General features: G+C 38.0%; 1 protein-coding gene across 2 annotated transcripts in view; it reads right to left on the bottom strand.

The window, feature by feature from the left end:
- SPATA6 (spermatogenesis associated 6) overlaps nucleotides 1-18,966 on the bottom strand; it is a 129,635-nt gene that overhangs the window by 12,035 nt on the left and 98,634 nt on the right. Inside the window, exon 11 of one of the 2 annotated variants that reach the window (XM_008265284.4) lies at nucleotides 18,233-18,332. In XM_008265284.4, coding sequence (XP_008263506.1) covers nucleotides 18,233-18,332 — 100 coding nt within the window. The remainder of the gene's footprint in view (nucleotides 1-18,232; nucleotides 18,333-18,966) is intronic. The other variant, XM_008265285.4, reaches the window with a different exon arrangement.

Raw genomic sequence — 18,966 nt, 5'->3', positions numbered from 1 at the left:
GTAAGTGTGAAAAACAAGGTAAAGGAAAGAAATTAAATGGCTATCTTGAGAGGAGGAAGAGCACAATTTGCACTGGCACTCGGAATAGTGGTTAAGAGCCCCGGGAATGCACACAGACCACCTCCATCCTATATCCCATTTTAGAGTGCCAGGATCTGAGTGCTGACTCCACTGCCAATTCCAGCCTTGTATTAGTGTCCATCCAGGGAGGGATCAGGTGATGGCTCAAGTACTTGGGTCCCTTCCACCCATGTGGGAGAAACTGGATTGAGCTGCCAGCTCCCAATTTAGCCTGGCCCAGTCTCAGTTATTGTAGGCATTTGGGGAGTGAACCAGTGAATCCAGTGAATGGGAGATCTCTCCGTCTCTTCTGTCTTTCTGCAGGAAGATAGATGGGAAGCAGGGGTGGGAGTCAATCACAGACACTCCAATATGGGATGCCTGGTGGCCCACACAGCTCTTTAACCCCCTGCATCAGGATGCTCACCCCTAACACAATGTTTTTTTTTATTTTTTAATTTTTATTCTTTTTTTTTTTTTGACATGCAAAGTGGACAGTGAGAGAGAGAGACAGAGAGAGAAAGGTCTTCCTTTGCCGTTGGTTCACCCTCCAATGGCCGCTGCGGCCGGCGCACCGCGCTGATCTGAAGGCAGGAGCCAGGTACTTATCCTGGTCTCCCATGGGGTGCAGGGCCCAAGCCATCCTCCACTGCACTCCCTGGCCACAGCAGAGAGCTGGCTTGGAACTAACATAATGTTTTAAAAAACTATTCATTTATTTGTTTGACAGAGAAAGAGAAATAGAGACAGACAAACAGGGAGAGATTGCCTACTGACTGATTCATTCCCCAAATGCCAACAAGAGTTAGAGCTCAGGTAGACCAAAGCCAGGAGCTGGGAACTCAATCCAGCTCTCTCGCATAAGTGGCAGGGACCTAACTACTTGAGCCATCACCTGATTCCTCCAGGGGTCTGCAGTAACACAAAGCTGGAATCAGGAGTGGAGTCAGGACTCAATACCAGGCCCTGTGTTACGGGATGTGGTTTTACCAAGTGAGTCTTCAACTACTATTCCAAATGTCCATTCCTATTTCATAGAATCAAATCAAGGTCTTTGTCTAAAATGAGTCCAGGGTCTGGGCTCCTTGGGGACAGTTTCCATTGACTGCCTTTCCCACCTTTTCCACTGTTTGTTGTTGCTGTTTATTACAGTTGTTCTGAATTATTACTGTAAAATCCTTGCTGCTTTTTGAGGGTGATCCCTGGTATCTTTCTTCTGTTAGCTAAGAGGTCAGGTAATGACTGGACAAATATTTCTGTGAGCTCTTCAAACCATTAAGTCTCCCGGTACTTGCTGGAGAGGCTGTGTGGGGCTAAGCCTTAATTTCTTGAGGGCAGAGCCTTAATGTCAGCCTAAACTGATAGCTCAGGGTCCTTTGGTCTTCCTTCATCATTTATAATGCCTTTAGATATCTGCACAGTCCTACAAATCTATATGGTCTTCTAAAATCCCGGGAATATGAGGGAGCTTTTCACCGTCTCTATGGATATATATAGTTTTCTTTTTTAAGCTTTTTGATTATCCTCTTTTTTGTTCCAAACTACCAAAGAGGTGTCCCCGGCAACCTCCAGACAGGTCAGTAATGACACTTCTCTGGAAAGGGTATTTCAAGAAAGCCCAACTGTATTTGCCCCTTGTAATGGTAGGCAGGATGTCGCTTTACACTGAGTTCATGGGCTGTTGGTTTTTAACATGGGGCTAAAGAGCAGCTAAGGGGGCCTGGGAAAGTGAGAATGCCCCAAAACTCAGTGCTCTTTCCAGTATCAAGCTGTTTTTCTTGCCAGGGCACTTATTTACATTCCACTCTTTTTGTTATTTTATTTTTACCATTTCCTTTTTAAATTCTCTCTTAGAGTTCCCTTCTTCAGCTTATATTGTCCATCTCTCCTGTGTTCTGGTCCACTTTTTCCATTAGAACCCTTCACATACTAGTTACAGTCATTTCAAACTTTCGGCGTAATAATTTCACATGTGTGTCATATCTAAGTCTGCATCTGGTGCTTGCCTTGTCTCTTCAAATTCGGTTGTTTTTTGCCTTTTATTGCACTTTGTAATTCTCATTTTCAAAGTCATACAAACTGTACAGAATAAGAGACGATGAAAACAGACCTGTGGAGGAAGGACTGATGGGAACCTTGCTAGAAGCTACTCTGTGCTTAATGCTTGCTGAAGCTATAAATGCAAGAGCCTGCAGATTCCTCCAGTGTCCTTGTTTTTGTTTCCACTCTTGACGTGGGTCTTCCCTAAGTACTCCAGCAGATATGACGCGCATCCTGAAGCTCTCTTAGCTGTATAATCCATTGTTATCCTAGAAGCCTGTTTATGCATTGGTAAGGTATAGGGGAAGGGGGGCACATTATTTAACATTACAATTAAATCACAGTATTTCAGTGGACCTAAAATGCTGTCTGGTCTGCAGCCTCACAAATATTTCTTATTGTATGGCTCCTCAGACCCCTCAGTGAGATGGGAAGGTTAGATGGTGCTAGAGAGAGAAAGGAATATGCTTGCTCCACGGCTCTGGGAAAGACTGATGAAACCTTTCCATCCGCACAGTAGGATTAGTCACAGGTATATTTCAGATGGATTGCTTTTCGTCCCCTGTCAGAGTCAGGAGGGGATTTTTCTAGTATCTTCACCTCGATAACTTGTTTGAGTTCCTGGAGATAAAGACCATGAACTTGTGATGGCTTGCAGGAGTTTCTCATGCTGTGTTAGCCAGGGTTCTTCAGAGAAGCAGAACCAACAGCACATGTATACAATTAGGAAAGTTTAATATCCAGTAGTTCATTTTCAGCAATGGATAGAACAGAGAGAAGATCAATACGAAACAGAAGACTGAACAGCACTAGACCTAACACAGAAACTAGACCTAACAGCATCTACAGAACACTCCAATGAACAGCAGAATATACATTCTCTCAGGTACATGTGGGAAATTCTCCAGGAGAGATCACATTTAGACAATTTAGTCTAACTAAACTTGAAAGAACTTAAAAGTATACAAAATGTTACATGGCCACAATGAAACGAAATTAGCAAGAAATAACAGAAGGAAATTCCGTCTTTTTTTTTTTTTTTTTTTTTTTTTTTTTTTTTTACAGGCAGAGTGGACAGTGAGAGAGAGAGACAGAGAGAAAGGTCTTCCTTTGCCGTTGGTTCACCCTCCAATGGCTGCCGCGGCCGGCGCGCTGCAGCCGGCGCACCGCGCTGATCCGATGGCAGGAGCCAGGTACTTATCCTGGTCTCCCATGGGGTGCAGGGCCCAAGCACTTGGGCCATCCTCCACTGTACTCCCTGGCCACAGCAGAGAGCTGGCCTGGAAGAGGGGCAACCGGGACAGAATCCGGCGCCCCGACCGGGACTAGAACCTGGTGTGCCAGCGCCGCAAGGCGGAGGATTAGCCTATTGAGCTGCGGCGCCGGCCCGGAAATTCCGTCATTTAACAACTATGTACAAATTAAACAACTGAAGGGTTAATATTAAAAGATCTTCCATGTCCTGGTTTGTGCTGTAAACTCAAAATTCTAAAGCTATAGGTGCCGTTTTTGCTGTTTTTCTTGTGGGCTTGGCTTGTCTACAGAGAAAGACAAACTTTGTTTTTTATCCAGTATATGGAACAAGGATGGATGGATGTTCCTCTAGGTCCCTATTCAGTTCTGGGAAAATGGACACCCTACTTAATCACACAAGGGCTTTTGAATGGATGCCACCTTTGAGTGTGTGTATGTGTGTGTGTATACATGTGTAACTGAGAATCCAGAAATGAACCCACACATTTATATTCAATTGATTTTTGACAAAAGTGCTAAGGTAATTCAATGAGGAGAAGAACAGTATTTTTAACAAATGTTACTGGGATAATCATATTTTCAAGTGTGAAACAATTAATTTGGACTCCTTACTTCACACAAAAATTAAAAAATCAAATACAAATGAATCAGTAACATAAATTTAAAAGCTACCACAATAAAATGCTTAGAAAACATAGATAAGAAAAACTGTGATCTTGGAGTAAGCACTATTTCTTAGATATGACATCCTAAGAACAGACAACAAAAGAAAACATAGATAAAGTTGTATTTTACCAAAATTAAGAGCTTTTGTACTGCATGGGATAGTATGGGGAAAGTGAAATGACACCTGCAGAATGGAAGAACACATTTGCAAATCAGAGATCTAATAAAAGGCTTTATATAGAAAACACACTGTGATCTTAATAATAAAAAGGTAATAAAATTTTTAAATGACCAAAGAACTGAACAGATATTTCTCCAAAGAGGATACACAAATTGCCAAGAAGTATATGAAAAGATGTTTCAAATCATTAGTCATTAGTGAAATACAAATCAAAACTCCAAGGAGACACCACATCACACACATTAGGAAGATGATCCTGAGAAAATCAGAAAGTTTAGCAAAGATACTGGGAGCAGTTATCCTCAAATCACTGCTGGTATTAAATGTAAAATAGTGAGTTACTCTGGATAATAATTTGGCTATTATTCATGATTTACCATGTAAATTTCAGATTTACCATATAAATGTTCATAGTAGCATGATTTTCAACAACCAAAAAAGTGGCAACCACCCAAATCAATTAGTCTAACTGTTAATCAGTGAATGGAGAAACAAAATGTGGTATTACCCATACAATGGAGTATTGTCTAACCATTTAATAAAGGGGGGCAGTGTTGTGGCATAGCTGGTTGAGCCTCTGTGTGCATCACCAGCATTCCATATTAGAGTGCCCATTCTAGTTCCAGTGCTCTGTTCTGGATCCAACTTCTGGTCCCGAATACATGAGCCACTGATACTGATATGGGAGAGACCAGGATGGAGTTTTTGGCTCCTGACTTTGGCCTGGCACACCACCGAGTATTGTAACTACTTGGAAATTGAGTAAGCTGATGGAAGATCTTTCACTCCCTCTTCCTCTGTCACATTTTGCCTTTCAAATAAATAAGTAAATTTTCAAAATAAATATAAATTTTCAAAAGGATGGAGTGATGCTATATCATACTCAAGTCTTTAATACATCAGTAAGTTAAGATGTCAGTCACAAAGACCACATACTGAATAAATGCATTCCTATGAAATTTCCAGACAGGCATCTGCAGAATTACACTGGTGGGTGCCTTGGAGTCGAGTGAGGAGAATGATGTTTGATTCTGATAGGGTACATGATGTCTTTCTTGGGATGATGAAATGTTTTGAAACTGGACGTAGTAAAAGTTGAACAATTTTCTTGCTATATGAAAACATACTGGGTGAATTTTATGATGGTGAATTATATTTCAATAAGCCATTTTTTTAAAAAAATAAAAAAGGTTTTTTAGCAGAATAGGTGACCTCATTGTTAGTTTTTACTATCTCAAGTAGATACATATTTCCTCATTATGGTAATTCAGAACATTTTAATGATTAATTGAAGGGGGTAAATAATGCATTAAAAGTTTTGTAGTCTTTCCTGTAAGTACAGAGAAGCTCAGAACAATATGATTAATAAATGTGATATTGTAGAACTTATATAGAATGCTGTACCCCATAATGATGGGGTATATGCTCTCTATGAACACAAACAGAATTACTAAAACTGACTATATATCAAGTCTTAAGGAAATGCTAATGTTAATACATTTCAAGTAATTCATAGTATGTTCTCCATCTGGGAAGAAAGTAAGCTAGCTGTGAATAACAAAAGACAGAGTATCCAACTAGATGGAATTTTAATTACCATGGAGCAATGAAGAAATTGCAGTACCAAATAGAAAATATTTTCAAGTGGGTGATAAAAAAGATGTAAAACCAAAATTGACATGTACCTAAGGTCAAGCTTAGAGACAAATCTGCATTATCAAATGTACAGAGACAGAAAAAGAAAGGCTGGAGGGATGGGAACCAAGACGGTGACTGAGTAAGACCATCCGGCTGCCACCGAACAGCCATACACATACCACAGCGCCTTCACAAGAGCCACAGGTCAGCCACCACAGTGCCTCATCTTGCTAAAATCCAGCTGCACTGACCAAACTGCAACCAGGAACGAGTTGGCACGTCACTCCCCCAGCTCCAAGGAGCCTCAAGCAAGAGAGGCAGCTACTTAGAGGAGAGGGACAGGGAATGGAATCCCAGGGCGAGACTCCCTGCAAAAACATTCAATTGGATTGCGCTTCTGTGCCCTGGTTCCTAGGCCCATTCCTGTGGAGTGAATGTTTGTTGTTTCCAGACAGGTGGCTCAGCCACCACTCCCCACACCACTGAAACTCTAGTCATGCCCACAGGGAAGTTCCGAGAGGGAGCTTATTAGAACTGTACCTCAGAGCTCCAACCCCAGCCTGCTCTATGGAAACCCAGCACCTGATAGAGGCCCGAAGGCATTTAGCCCTGGTCGGCACTCACAGACTGAGAACTGTGTCTTTTCTCACCTCAATTCAAGAAAAATTTTGGAAACTACACAAATATGTGGACATTTGGAACTTACTCCTGAACAATCAATATATCAAGGAAGAAATCAAGAAGGAAATAAAAAAAATTCTTGAACAAAAGTGAAAATGGAAACCTATCAAAACCTATAGCAATCAATGCCTGTGTGAAACACACACAGAGAGAAAGATCTCACATAAAGAACTTATCACTGCATCTCAAAGGACTAGAAAAACAAGATCAATTCAACCCAAAAATTGGTAGAAGGAATAAAAAAACTCATAGCACAAATAATTGATATAGATTTTTTTATTGATTTATTTATTTTTTACTTGAGAGTCAGAGTTACACAGAGAGAGAGAGAGAGAGGGGTCTTCCATCTGATGGTTCACTCCTCAGTTGGCCACAATGGCTGGAACTGTGCCAATCCAAAGCCAGGGGTCAGGAGCTACTTCTGGGTCTCCCACGTGGGTATAGGGGCCCAAGGACTTGGGCCATCTTCTACTTCCATCCCAGGCCATAGCAGAGAGCTGGATCAGAAGTGGAGCAGCCGGGACTAGAACTGGTGCCCATGTGGGATTGCCAGTGTTTCAGGCTAGGGCGTTAACCCACTGTGCCACAGCGCTGGCCCCAGATTTGAATATTTAAAAAAAAAAAAAATGAAGAGATGGTTCTTTTAAAAAATAAACAAAACTAATCAAATCTTAGATAGACTAATCAAGAAAATCCAAATGGCCAACAGACACAAGAAAAAATGATCAGGATCACTAGTAATCAGGGAAATTCAAATCAAAACCACAATGAGGTTTCACCTCACCCAGGTTAGAATGGGAATGCAAACTGGTAAAGCTACTATGGAAGTCAGTCTGGAAATTCCTCAGCAACCTGAATATAACCCTACCATACAACCCAGCCATCCCACTCCTTGGAATTTACCCAAAGGAAATTAAATTGGCAAACAAAAAAGCTGTCTGCACATTAATGTTCATTGCAGCTCAATTCACAATAGCTAAGACCTGGAATCAACCCAAATGCCCATCAACAGTAGACTGGATAAAGAAATTATGGGACATGTACTCTATAGAATACTATACAGCCGTGAAAAAAATGAAATCCGGTCATTTGCAACAAAATGGAAGAATCTGGAGCATATCATGCTGAGTGAAATAAGCCAGTCCCACAGGGACAAATATATGTTTTCCCTGATCAGTGACAACTAACCGAGCACCAAAAAGGAAACCTGTTGAAATGAAATGGACACTATGAGAAAGAGTGACTTGATCAGCCCTTGTCCTGACTGTTGATGTACAACTTAATACTTTTTCCCTTTTAGTATTTTTTTTGTTCTACTTAATACTATTGGTTGAACTCTGTAATTAACACACAATTATTCTTAGGTGTTTAAATTTAACTGAAAAGTGATCTCTGTTAAATATAAGAGTGGGAAAAAGAGAGGGAGGAGATGTACAATTTGGGACATGCTCAAGCTGACTTACCCCAAACGGTAGAGTTAGAAATCTGCCAGGGGATTCTAATTCAATGCCATCTCACTAGTCCAAGTGATCAATTTCATCAATTTTAAAAGCTTACAATTTTTAAACTATGTGTTGAAGGAAGTAAGAATACCAACAGCCTATTTCTCTACCAAAACAATAAAGATCAGAGAAAGTAACACCCAAATTAAACACCACAAGGGTGGGGGACTCTTCTAAAACCTAAAGTACAATAAAGGAACTTTTACACAAAAATGAAAAAACCTAAAAACAAATTTAGGTAAATTCAGCTCTAGGAAGTTCCCAAGTTAAAGGAAATAGCAAACAATTTCTGAGATGAAAGAAGTAACTAATCATAGAGGAAGCTTGGAGATGCAGGAACCAATGAAAAGCTACAAAATGGTAATATATGTTACATTGAAATGAGTATTGCTTGCACAAAATATAATGATGTAATATGGTGCTTGAAATGTACCAATAATAAAAACACAGGAATAACAACAGCATATCAATTCAGGAATAAAGTTAAAGTATTCATTTATACTAAATTTTACTAAGAATACTGTTAATTTTTAAAATAAATAATTTTTAAAATAAAGTTAACCAGAACAATAAGAAGTTATAATAACTGGTAAAAAAGTAAATAATAATGTTTAACAATCCAAAGGCAGATAGACTAGAAGAAAATCAGAATATAAATTTATTAATTTATATTTGGATGTTGTATTCAACTATTTCAGTAGGGGCATTAAATATGACAGACTATATACTATAACTGAAAGACATTAATTGCCACATTGTATAGAAAAGTCAATACATGCAATTAAAATTCCTTTTAAATGTAAACAGAAAAGTTAAGAGTATAGTGATAAAGACGGATATCTCTTGCAAAACATTAAATAAAGCTATTTTAGCAATGGTACTATGGAATGAAAGACCAAAAGAAAATACTTTTTACAAGAAATAAAGACATTTAATAATGATATAATTCACATTTATAAACATGTAATCCCTTTATCAGCATGCCTGGAATCAAGACTCAGTTCATTTCTTATTTCACCTCCTGCTACTACGCACCCTGCAAAGCAGCAAGTGATGGATCAAGTGGTTGGGTTCCTGCTATCCACATAGGAGAGCTGGATTGAGTTCTTGGCTGCCAACTTCAGCCCCTAACTTGAGGCTGTTGTGGTATTTGGGGAAGAGAACCAACAGTTGGGTGCTGTCTATTTCTCTTTATCTCTACCTCTGCAATTAAAATACAGGGCCGGCATCCCATATGGGCATGGGTTTGGCTGCTCCACTTTTGATCCAGCTCCCTGCTAATGGCCTGGGAAAGCAACAGAAAATGGACAAGTGCTTGGGCCCCTGCACATGGGAAACCTGGAAGAAGCTCCTAGCTCCTGGCTTTGGCCTTGCAGAGCCCTGGCCATTGTGGCCATTTGGGAAGTAAACGAGCAGAGGGAAGATCTCTCCCTCTGTCTCTCCTCTCTCTTTAACTCTGCCTTTCAAATAAATAAATAAATCTTTAAATAAGTAAATAAATAAACTCTGTGTAAAATCTCCATTTTGCTGCCAGCACAAGCAATTTTTAGAGAACATCTAATATTTATTGGTTACTTTTACTTGGCTATCATTTTAAGTATGTTATATATTCTAAATCCATAAATACAAGAAACCTGTGAGAAAACTAGAGCAAATAACTTGCACAAAAGACTGGTTATTCAGAGACTTCATAAAATAGCATTTAGTTCAGTTCCTGGCATGTAGTAGTAACTTCAGCTAAACTTATAAATCAGCTTCAATGAACTAAAACTTGAATCACAATTTGTAGTCCCTGGCAGATCAATAGCCTCCCTGATTTATTCTTTCACTATATTGTTTCAGCAAATCTCACACCAAATTCATACTCTTCTCTTAAGCCAACTGATCACTTAATGTTAGCAAATTTTTTTTAAATCTTCTTGAGTTCTTTTTTTTTTTTAAGATTTTTTAATTTATTTATTTGAGAAGTAGAGTTACATACATTGAGAGGTAGAGACAGAGAGTAAAGTTTTCCTTCCACTGGTTCTCTCCCCAAATGGCCACGGCAGGAGCTATGCCGATCTGAAGCCAGGAGCCAGGAGCCAGGAGCCTCCTCCAGGTCTCCCACGCTGATGCAGGGGCCCAAGCACTTGGGCCATCTTCTACTGCTTTCCCAGGCCACAGCAGAGAGCTGGATTGGAAGAGGAGCCGCTGGGACCAGAACCGGCGCCCATATGGGATGCCAACGCCGTAGGTGGAGGATTAACCTACTGCGCCAAGGCGCCGGCCCTGCGAATTAATTTTCTTAAAAACATTAGTAAAACACTGAAACATGGGAGAATCCCTACTTTCCAGAGGAGAAATTGCCAACCAGCAGGTGGTATGAGTGCTTTGTTTGGCACACAAAATGTTTTGTATTTTTAATTTGAATTAGTTGACACAACTTTATATAGAAATCAGACCTTCAAAAATAATTAGAATGCCGGCACCGTGGCTCACTTGGCGGCCATTTGGGGAGTGAACCAATGGAAGGAAGACCTTTCTCTCTGTCTCTCTCTCTCACTGTCTAACTCTGCCTGTCAAAAAAATATTAGAAGATGTGGCAACACTATATCTGAAATTCTATATAGCAGAAATTAACTGGAACGGAGTAGCAGCCACTTCCTATGGAGAGGTTATACACTCTAGTGGAGTCAGCTTGCAATCAATCAGGTCCTTGAATACATCTGCTGTCATTACTCTTGGATTACAGGATTAAGTTTAAATCTTTCAGCCTGGTTTTCCATGACCTGGCTTAACAGGAATTTTCTGCTTTAACTGGAAGTTCCTTACAATTTCTACAGTGAGTTTTATTTTTTAAAAATGCATTTCTAGACAGGGTAGGCTGATGGGATTAAGTCACATGCATTTTCTTAATTCTGCTAAAAGGCATCAGTACTTGGGAGTTTTTTGTAACATGACCTGGTTTTATGCAACTTATGTATCCTTGAATAACATGTAAATCAGGATGCTTGGTGTTTGCGCCATTCTTATCTTTGGGTTTTATTTTTAACAGAATCTTCTCTGATCACTGACTTCCATTAGTTTGCTTAAGATGACTTCTCTTCACTTATTAATTATTGTCAAATTTCTGACATTTTATGTTTTAATCACCTCAGTACAAGTTAAATATTTAATGATTCATAAAGAAAGAACCCTTTCACAATCTTAGAACAGGTTGATATTCAAATCAATTCTTTGTGAAGTTTAAAAAAAAATCCACCAGCCAGTGTTTATATTTAGATTGTATACCCGGCCTGTGAACATTCTTCAGGTATGTCTGACATGGACTTTGGTCTGTCCGGTTCCCAGGAAACACAGGTTTCAATACATAGTTCACAGTGTCTTTCTCTGGTATTACATCAGTGCTTACTTATCTCTGTTACTGAACATGTATGCTCCCATGGTTGTCATTTGTATGTATTTTTACATGCTCATGTTTGGGCATATCACTGGGTTTGTGTGTATCAGACTGTACTGTATGTGTTCATCTCTGTACAGCTTTATGGTTGACCAAAGCGTATTAATTATCTGGGTTACAACTAAAGTAGCTACATGACCTTATATGAGTCACTTAACTTTTGCAAGCCTCAGTGTCCTCATCTTTTAAAGAGTAAACATCAGTTTATCAGAAGGAGAAATGGAATAATACATACGCAATGCCTGATGACAGTAAACACTTAATAGAATTATTATTCCTATATAACCAATTTCTGTTTTGCCCTAGAAGAACATGCCAAGTTCTGCTTAGGTCTCTTACCCTTAGGTCTACATGGACACTGTACCACATTGATTTTTTTTTGTTTCATATTCATTTACTGATTTATTAAATTATAATTGGGTTATGTAAATTCCTTATAGGTGGGAAATTTGATTTCATAAAAATATTCCCCATGCTTTACACAGTGTCAGGTACACAGCATACAGATATTGGGAAAAAATTCTCAATAAATACTTTATGAATAAATATAGAGACAAAAGGATGGCTAGTTTCCAGAGTTGGTACTCAGGTTGCTTTTAGTGTAAACATTTCAACACTGGTATTGTGTTTTCCTTAAACTTTTGGCTAGAATGCAGTAGAGAAAACATCTGGGTCTGGAGTTTTAATTTTTGAAAGTCTTTAAACTACAAATTCAATTTTTTAATAGACATTCAACTGTTAAGATTATTTTTTCTTAATTTATTATTTGTTATATTTCTTGATAAGTTAGTCTATTTCAAGTAGTTTCTTTTTTTTAAACTTTTATTTAATGAATATAAATTTCCAAAGTACAGCTTATGGATTACAATGGCTTTCCCCCCATAACGTCCCTCCCACCTGCAATCTTCCCCTTTCCCACTCCCTCTCCCCTTCCATTCACATCAAGATTCATTTTCGATTCTTTTTATATACAGAAGATCAGTTTAGCATACATTAAGTAAAGATTTCAACAGTTTGATCTTCTGTATATATAGAAAATTGAAAATGAATCTTGATATGAATGGAAGGGGAGAGAGAGCGGGAAAGGGGAGGGTTGCGGGTGGGAGGGAAATCATCGGGGAGGAGGGGGAAGCCAATGTAGTCCATAAGCTGTACTTTGGAAATCTATATTCATTAAATAAAAGCTAAAAAAAAATATTTCAACAGTTTGCTCCCACACAGAAACATAAAGTGAAAAATACTGTTTGAGTACTAGTTATAGCATTAAATCTCAATGTACAGCACACTAAGGACAGAGCTCCTACATGAGGAGTAAGTGCACAGTGACTCCTTTTGTTGACTTAACAAATTGACACTCTTGTTTATGGCATCAGTAATCACCCTAGGCTCTTGTCATGAGCTGCCAAGGCTATGGAAGCCCCCTAAGTTCAGCGACTCTGATCATATTTAGACAAGACCATGGTCAAAGTGGAAGTTCTCTCCTCCCTTCAGAGAAAGGTACCTCCTTCTTTGATGACCTGTTCTTTCCACTGGGATCTCACTCGCGGAGATCTTTCATTTAGGTGGTTTTTTTTTTTTTTTTTTTTTTTTTTTTTTTTTTTTTTTTGCCAGAGTGTCTTGGCTTTCCATGCTTGAAATACTCTCATGGGCTTTTCAGCCGGATCCGCATGCCTTAAGGGCTGATTCTGAGGCCAGAGTGCTGTTTAGGACATCTGCCATTCTATGGGTCTGCTGTGTATCTCACTTCCCATGTTGGATCGTTCTCTCCCTTTTTTATTCTATCAGCTAATATTTGCAGACACTAGTCTTGTTTATGTGATCCCTCTGGTTCTTAGTCCTATCATTATGATCAATTCTGAACAGAATTTGATCACTGGGACTAGTGAGATGGCATTGGTACATGCCACCTTGATGGGATTGAATTGGAATCCCCTGGTATGTTTCTAACTCTACCGTTTGAGGTAAGTCAGCTTGAGCATGTCCCGAATTGCACATCTCTTCCCTCTCTTAAACCCAACAGAAGACAGGATTAGTAAACTAGAGGATGGTTGAAAAAATTGTCCAGGGGCTGGCGCTGTGGCACAGCAGGTTAACACCCTGGCCTGAAGCATTGCATCCCATATGGGCACCCATTCTAGTCCTGGCTGCTCCTCTTTCGATCCAGCTCTCTGCTATGGCCTGGGATAGCAGTACAAGATGGCCCAAGTCCTTGGGCCTCTGCACCCATGTGGAAGACCTGAAGAAGCTCCTGGCTCCTTGCTTTGGATCAGCACAGCTCCGGTCATTGCAGCCATCTGAACCAGCGGATGGAAGACCTCTCTGTCTATACCTCTCTGTAACTCTTTCAAACAAATAAAATAAATCTTTAAAAAAATATCTAAACTGGAGGGAAAAATAATGATATATATGTATATATGTACAAGATACAAGAGACACAGTCTACCCTTAGATAAGTGTTATTTGGAGTTTCAGAAGAATAGCAAAGAGACATTGGAGCAAAAGCAATGTTTAAGGAAATAATAACTAAGGGTTTTCCAAAACAGACAATGCATATAAGTCCTGCAAACTTAGTGGAGAAGTAATTCAAGAAAACTACATCTACATGTATCATATTCAAACTACTAACCACAAAGCCTCAGAGCAAATCTTAAACACAGCAAAGGAGGGAAAACCTATAAACTTCAAAGAAGTAAGAGGTGACTTTCAAAGGAGACAAAGAAGGTCAGAGGACAAAATGATGGCTTTTTTAAATGTCAAAGAAATTAACTACCAACCTCAAATTCTGTATCTAGTGAAGCCATTTTACATAAAGAAGAGTAAAACCAAGATGTTTTGAACTCCTATCCAGGCGACTGACACAAAATGAAGTATTAAATAGAATTCTTCAGACAGGAGAAAAATGATTCTAGAATACAGATGGAAACAGAGAAATACAGGAAAGAATGAATAATAATAGGGTAAGTATGTGATATAAGTGAATAAATGTCACTATAGGAACAAAAATAATTAGTGTGCTTTATATGTATAGAATTAGTATATGATAATAGACTTGCAAAAATGAATTAGCTTTAAATGTGTTAAATGTTTTCATGTCTCATTGTTATCTGAGAAGTCATCAGATACATAATTTGTCAGGGCTGGTGTTATTGCATGTGGCTAAAGCAGCCGCCTGTGACACTGTCATCCCATATGGGCACTGGTTTGAGTCCCAGCTGCTCCACTTACGATCCAGCGCCATGCTAATGGCCTTGGAAAAGCAGAAGATGACCCAAGTGTCTGGGCCGCTGCCATCCATGTTGGAGACTCGGATGAAGCTTCTGGCGTCTGGCTTCAGCCTGGCCTTGCCCTAGCCATGTGGCCATCTGGGAAGTGAGCCAGTGAATGAAAAGATCTCTCTCTCTCTCTCTCTCTCTCTCCTTTCTCTGTAACTCTAACTTTCAAATAAATAAATATTTTAAATATAAATAATTTATCATATATGCATGGTGAAATCAATAGGGCAAACAATAATAGAATGGTAAAAAATGAATTGCAAGTAATAAAAAGAAAATGAACTACCATAAATTTAATTTAAACAAAAACCACAACATCCTCCATTAAAGTACTAGATTTTCATTCTCGAAAAAAAAATCTCCTGTTCTTCCTGTTCTACTTACAAGATACAGACTTTAAGTATATGATAAAAACAGAGACTGTAAAAATTTACAACATGCATACACTAGCCAAAAAATGCTTTTATACCTATTCAAATATTAGACAAAACATAGTATAAATAAGGAGTACTTCCAGAGATACAAAGAAACATTTCACAATAAATGGTCCATAATACACTCTGAAATCTATATCCAACCAATGATATAACTTCATTATATATAGAATTAACAGAAATTGGAAGAAAAATAGGGAGACATATAATCATGAAATTTGTTATTTTCTTGATTCTTGACACCTAGTTATCACTATACAGAGAAAGAAATTCCAAATGGGTCATATATTTAAATATTAAAGTAAATAGAAAGTCTTTAGAAGAAAACACAGGAGAACACCAGAAAGTTTTGAAAGTAAATAAAAACTATAAAAATGCTAATCAAACAAGAAAAATATGTAAATTGTATTAATTAGAGTTGAAAATTAATTTTACTTAAAAGATACAATTAAGAAAGCAAAAATGCAAACCACATTGTGGAAAAAGAAAACTAAAACAGATGTATCTGACTAAGAACTCACATCAAGAATCTATATAACTCTTTGAATTTATTTTTTATTAATATAAACAGAACAGATTTCAAGTAGTTCATAAATACAACTCTAAGAATATAATGATACTTCCTTTCCTCCCCCCCTTTCATTCTTTTTTATTTGCGATAACACATTTTTAATTTACTTTATAATTACAGGCTCAATATTCCACTAAATAAGCAGTTCAACAATTAAAAAGTGCAAAGATAAATTCTCAGCAATATATATTGCTGACAAAGGCTATAAACTAATCAATTCGAAGATGTCAATTTCACTCATATATATTGGGTTTTTCTTGTACTGTGTATATTAGCTACCAACCTAAGGGAAATGAAATCAGCATATGAAAGAGTTAACTGTACCCCCATGTTTACTGCAGTTCAATTTACAATAGCTAAGATACGGAATCAACCCAGATGTCCATCAGCTAGAGACTGGATAAAGAAAATATGGTAAATATACACGATGGAATAGTATTTAGCCATTAAAAATAATAAAATCCTGTCTTTTGCAATAAAATTATGCAACTGGAGATAATTATGCTTAGTGAAAAAAAGTCAGACCCAAAAAGATCACATGTTTTCTCTGATTTGTGGTTCATGGAACTCTATACCAAAAATGTAATGTAGACAATCCAGTTAAAAAAAAAAAACAAACAGGCAAAGTGCTTGAATAGCCATTCACAAAACAGGTTATCCAAGTTACCAAGATACTTAAAACTTGCAATACTGACTCACTGGGAAGAGTGACTTGTCATCAGGAACCAGAAAATTACAACTGTGTGACAAACTACTTTTTACCATCAGAATGTCAAAGTGAAATATAAGTGGGCACACATGCGTGTGTGTATGTATACACTCACACATAATCAATTAAGCAGTGAGGATATGCAAGAGGAAGAATTCTCCAGCGCTGGAAGTGGGAGAGTCAATTATTAAAACCACATGAAATGTTCTTTGGCAGTATCTACTAAAGCCGAATGTACATATATCTTTTGTATAATTTCAGTGGTAAGCAGATACCCAAATATTAAGGACATGTGCTAACTGCTCATGGCACTTCCATATACAAGAAACAAGAAACAACCCAAATGTCCATCAACAGAGGAATTAATAAACACATGGTAATACTTTCATACAGCCAAATGCTGTAGAGCTGCAAGAGTGAAGTATGGCCTAAAAAGAAATAAAGTTACAACAAAACGGGGTAGACACCTTAGAATGTCATTTATAGAAAGTTCAGGCCGGCGCCGCGGCTCACTAGGCTAATCCTCCGCCTAGCGGCGCCGGCACACCGGGTTCTAGTCCCGGTCGGGGCGCCGGATTCTGTCCCGGTTGTCCCTCTTCCAAGCCAGCCCTCTGCTGTGGCCAGGGAGTGCAGTGGAGGATGGCCCAGGTGCTTGGGCCCTGCACCCCATGGGAGACCAGGAAAAGCACCTGGCTCCTGGCTCCTGCCATTGGATCAGCGCGGTGCGCCGGCCGCAGCGCGCCGGCCGCGGTGGCCATTGGAGGGTGAACCAACGGCAAAAGGAAGACCTTTCTCTCTGTCTCTCTCTCTCACTGTCCACTCTGCCTGTAAAAAATAAAAAAAAAAAATAAAATAAAATAAAAAAAAAAAGAAAGTTCAAACAAGCATTAGTACTAATCTTGCTTTTAGAAAATAATGTTGTGCTTCACATTAGATACCAACCACCCTTTAAGTGGCAAACTTTCTAGGGCTTCTACAGAGCTGATTATGCTTTGTGTCTTGTCTGGTGGATAGTTTACATGAGTCTGTTGTTTTTATTAAGATTCATCGAGCTATTATTATGACTTGTATATTTTCTATATGTATATTATACTTTGAAAACAAATCAATTTTAAAAACAGTATGCAAATAGAAGCTTAAAATTGATGAAACTCATCCCAAGGTCACATAATCCAGTTAGATACCCAAGATTAAGTTTAATGCCCAACATGATGCTGATGATAAATGTTTGTTTTTCAAACTACTGATTGATACAAGAAATCAAATACAAAAAGAATATACTGTCATTATTTCTTTCCAATTTCCATGCATATTTATTTGTCTTAGCTCGGAAAACATTCTCATATTTATATTCTCTAATATCAAATATGACCAACCCAACCTATTTTTTCCTCAATTGAATATTTAATTAATGTACAAATCAGCTTCAAAATATATTCTTCTCATTCTCCTTCCTCAAGTTACCATTTAGGATAAAATCTATTTGCAGGGAATGGAGTTGCTTTATGCCGGGTCACAAACAAGACTCCCTATTTTCAAGGTTGTGAAATAAGTATCATGAAGTCACTATTCACTGTCTCTTTAAAAGATAATTATCACTCAGGATGTTTATAGCTCAGATGACCTATGTCAAATACTTGGCATGACTCAGGTCAAACAGGAAGTCTGATATGGTGCTTTTTTTATCTCTTCCCAGTGACTATAAATATTGCAAGTTTTAAGCATCTTTGATGGTTTTCTTGCCCTATTATAAAAAGTCTCCAAGATAAAATTTTAGAAACTAACATATAAATGTCTTTGATGAGCCTGATGTGATTTCAAGACATTTTTTACCCGGTCATGGATCTCATCGCAGTTTGAAGGTGAACACCAATCAGAATGAAATCTGTAAGCATAAAAAACAAAGGCAATTTGTAGACAAAGGGAGATAAAAACAAGCCTTTCCAAATTCTGAAATACCAGACAAAAAAACCATGCTTTTATTACTCCTATGGTATAACAATGTAAGATTACAATAATGTAGTTTCTCCCTTTGACCAAGGCTGAGGGTCAGATATAAAATCAGGTATTGATTCTCAGTTGTACCGTAAGTCATCACAGCAAGTACAATGCTATTGATCACAAGCTTGGCATGCATTTAAGAGAACATGCCTATGCATCTGACTATTTGAATGCTCTAAATACATAACTTTTTAGAACTTTACCTCTAAACAGATTTTCATATTAGGACAATAATTCTATGTACAACACCTTTAAAATCAGCTGTTAATTCTTAAGTAATTTAATCAGGCTCTTTTTAAGCTACAGAATAAATTTCTTTCAAATGAAACAAAACACAGATAACAGAAGAAAGTACTACATAGAATCTAGTCATGTTTTTATTCTTTCAAAATACAAGGAACCAAGAAATTAAATTGTCCCTTTTCAACACAGATGATATCACTTCTCTAAGTCTCTGCTATGAGATAAATGTATTTTAAAATAATAGGTAGGAAAAATATGACTTAGTTTGAGTCTGA

The sequence above is a fragment of the Oryctolagus cuniculus genome, chromosome 7 (assembly GCF_964237555.1).
Source record: "Oryctolagus cuniculus chromosome 7, mOryCun1.1, whole genome shotgun sequence".
NCBI classification, from domain to species: Eukaryota; Metazoa; Chordata; class Mammalia; order Lagomorpha; family Leporidae; genus Oryctolagus; species Oryctolagus cuniculus.
Note: the sequence above shows the minus strand (reverse complement) of the source record. Positions and strands in the feature narration are given on the sequence as shown.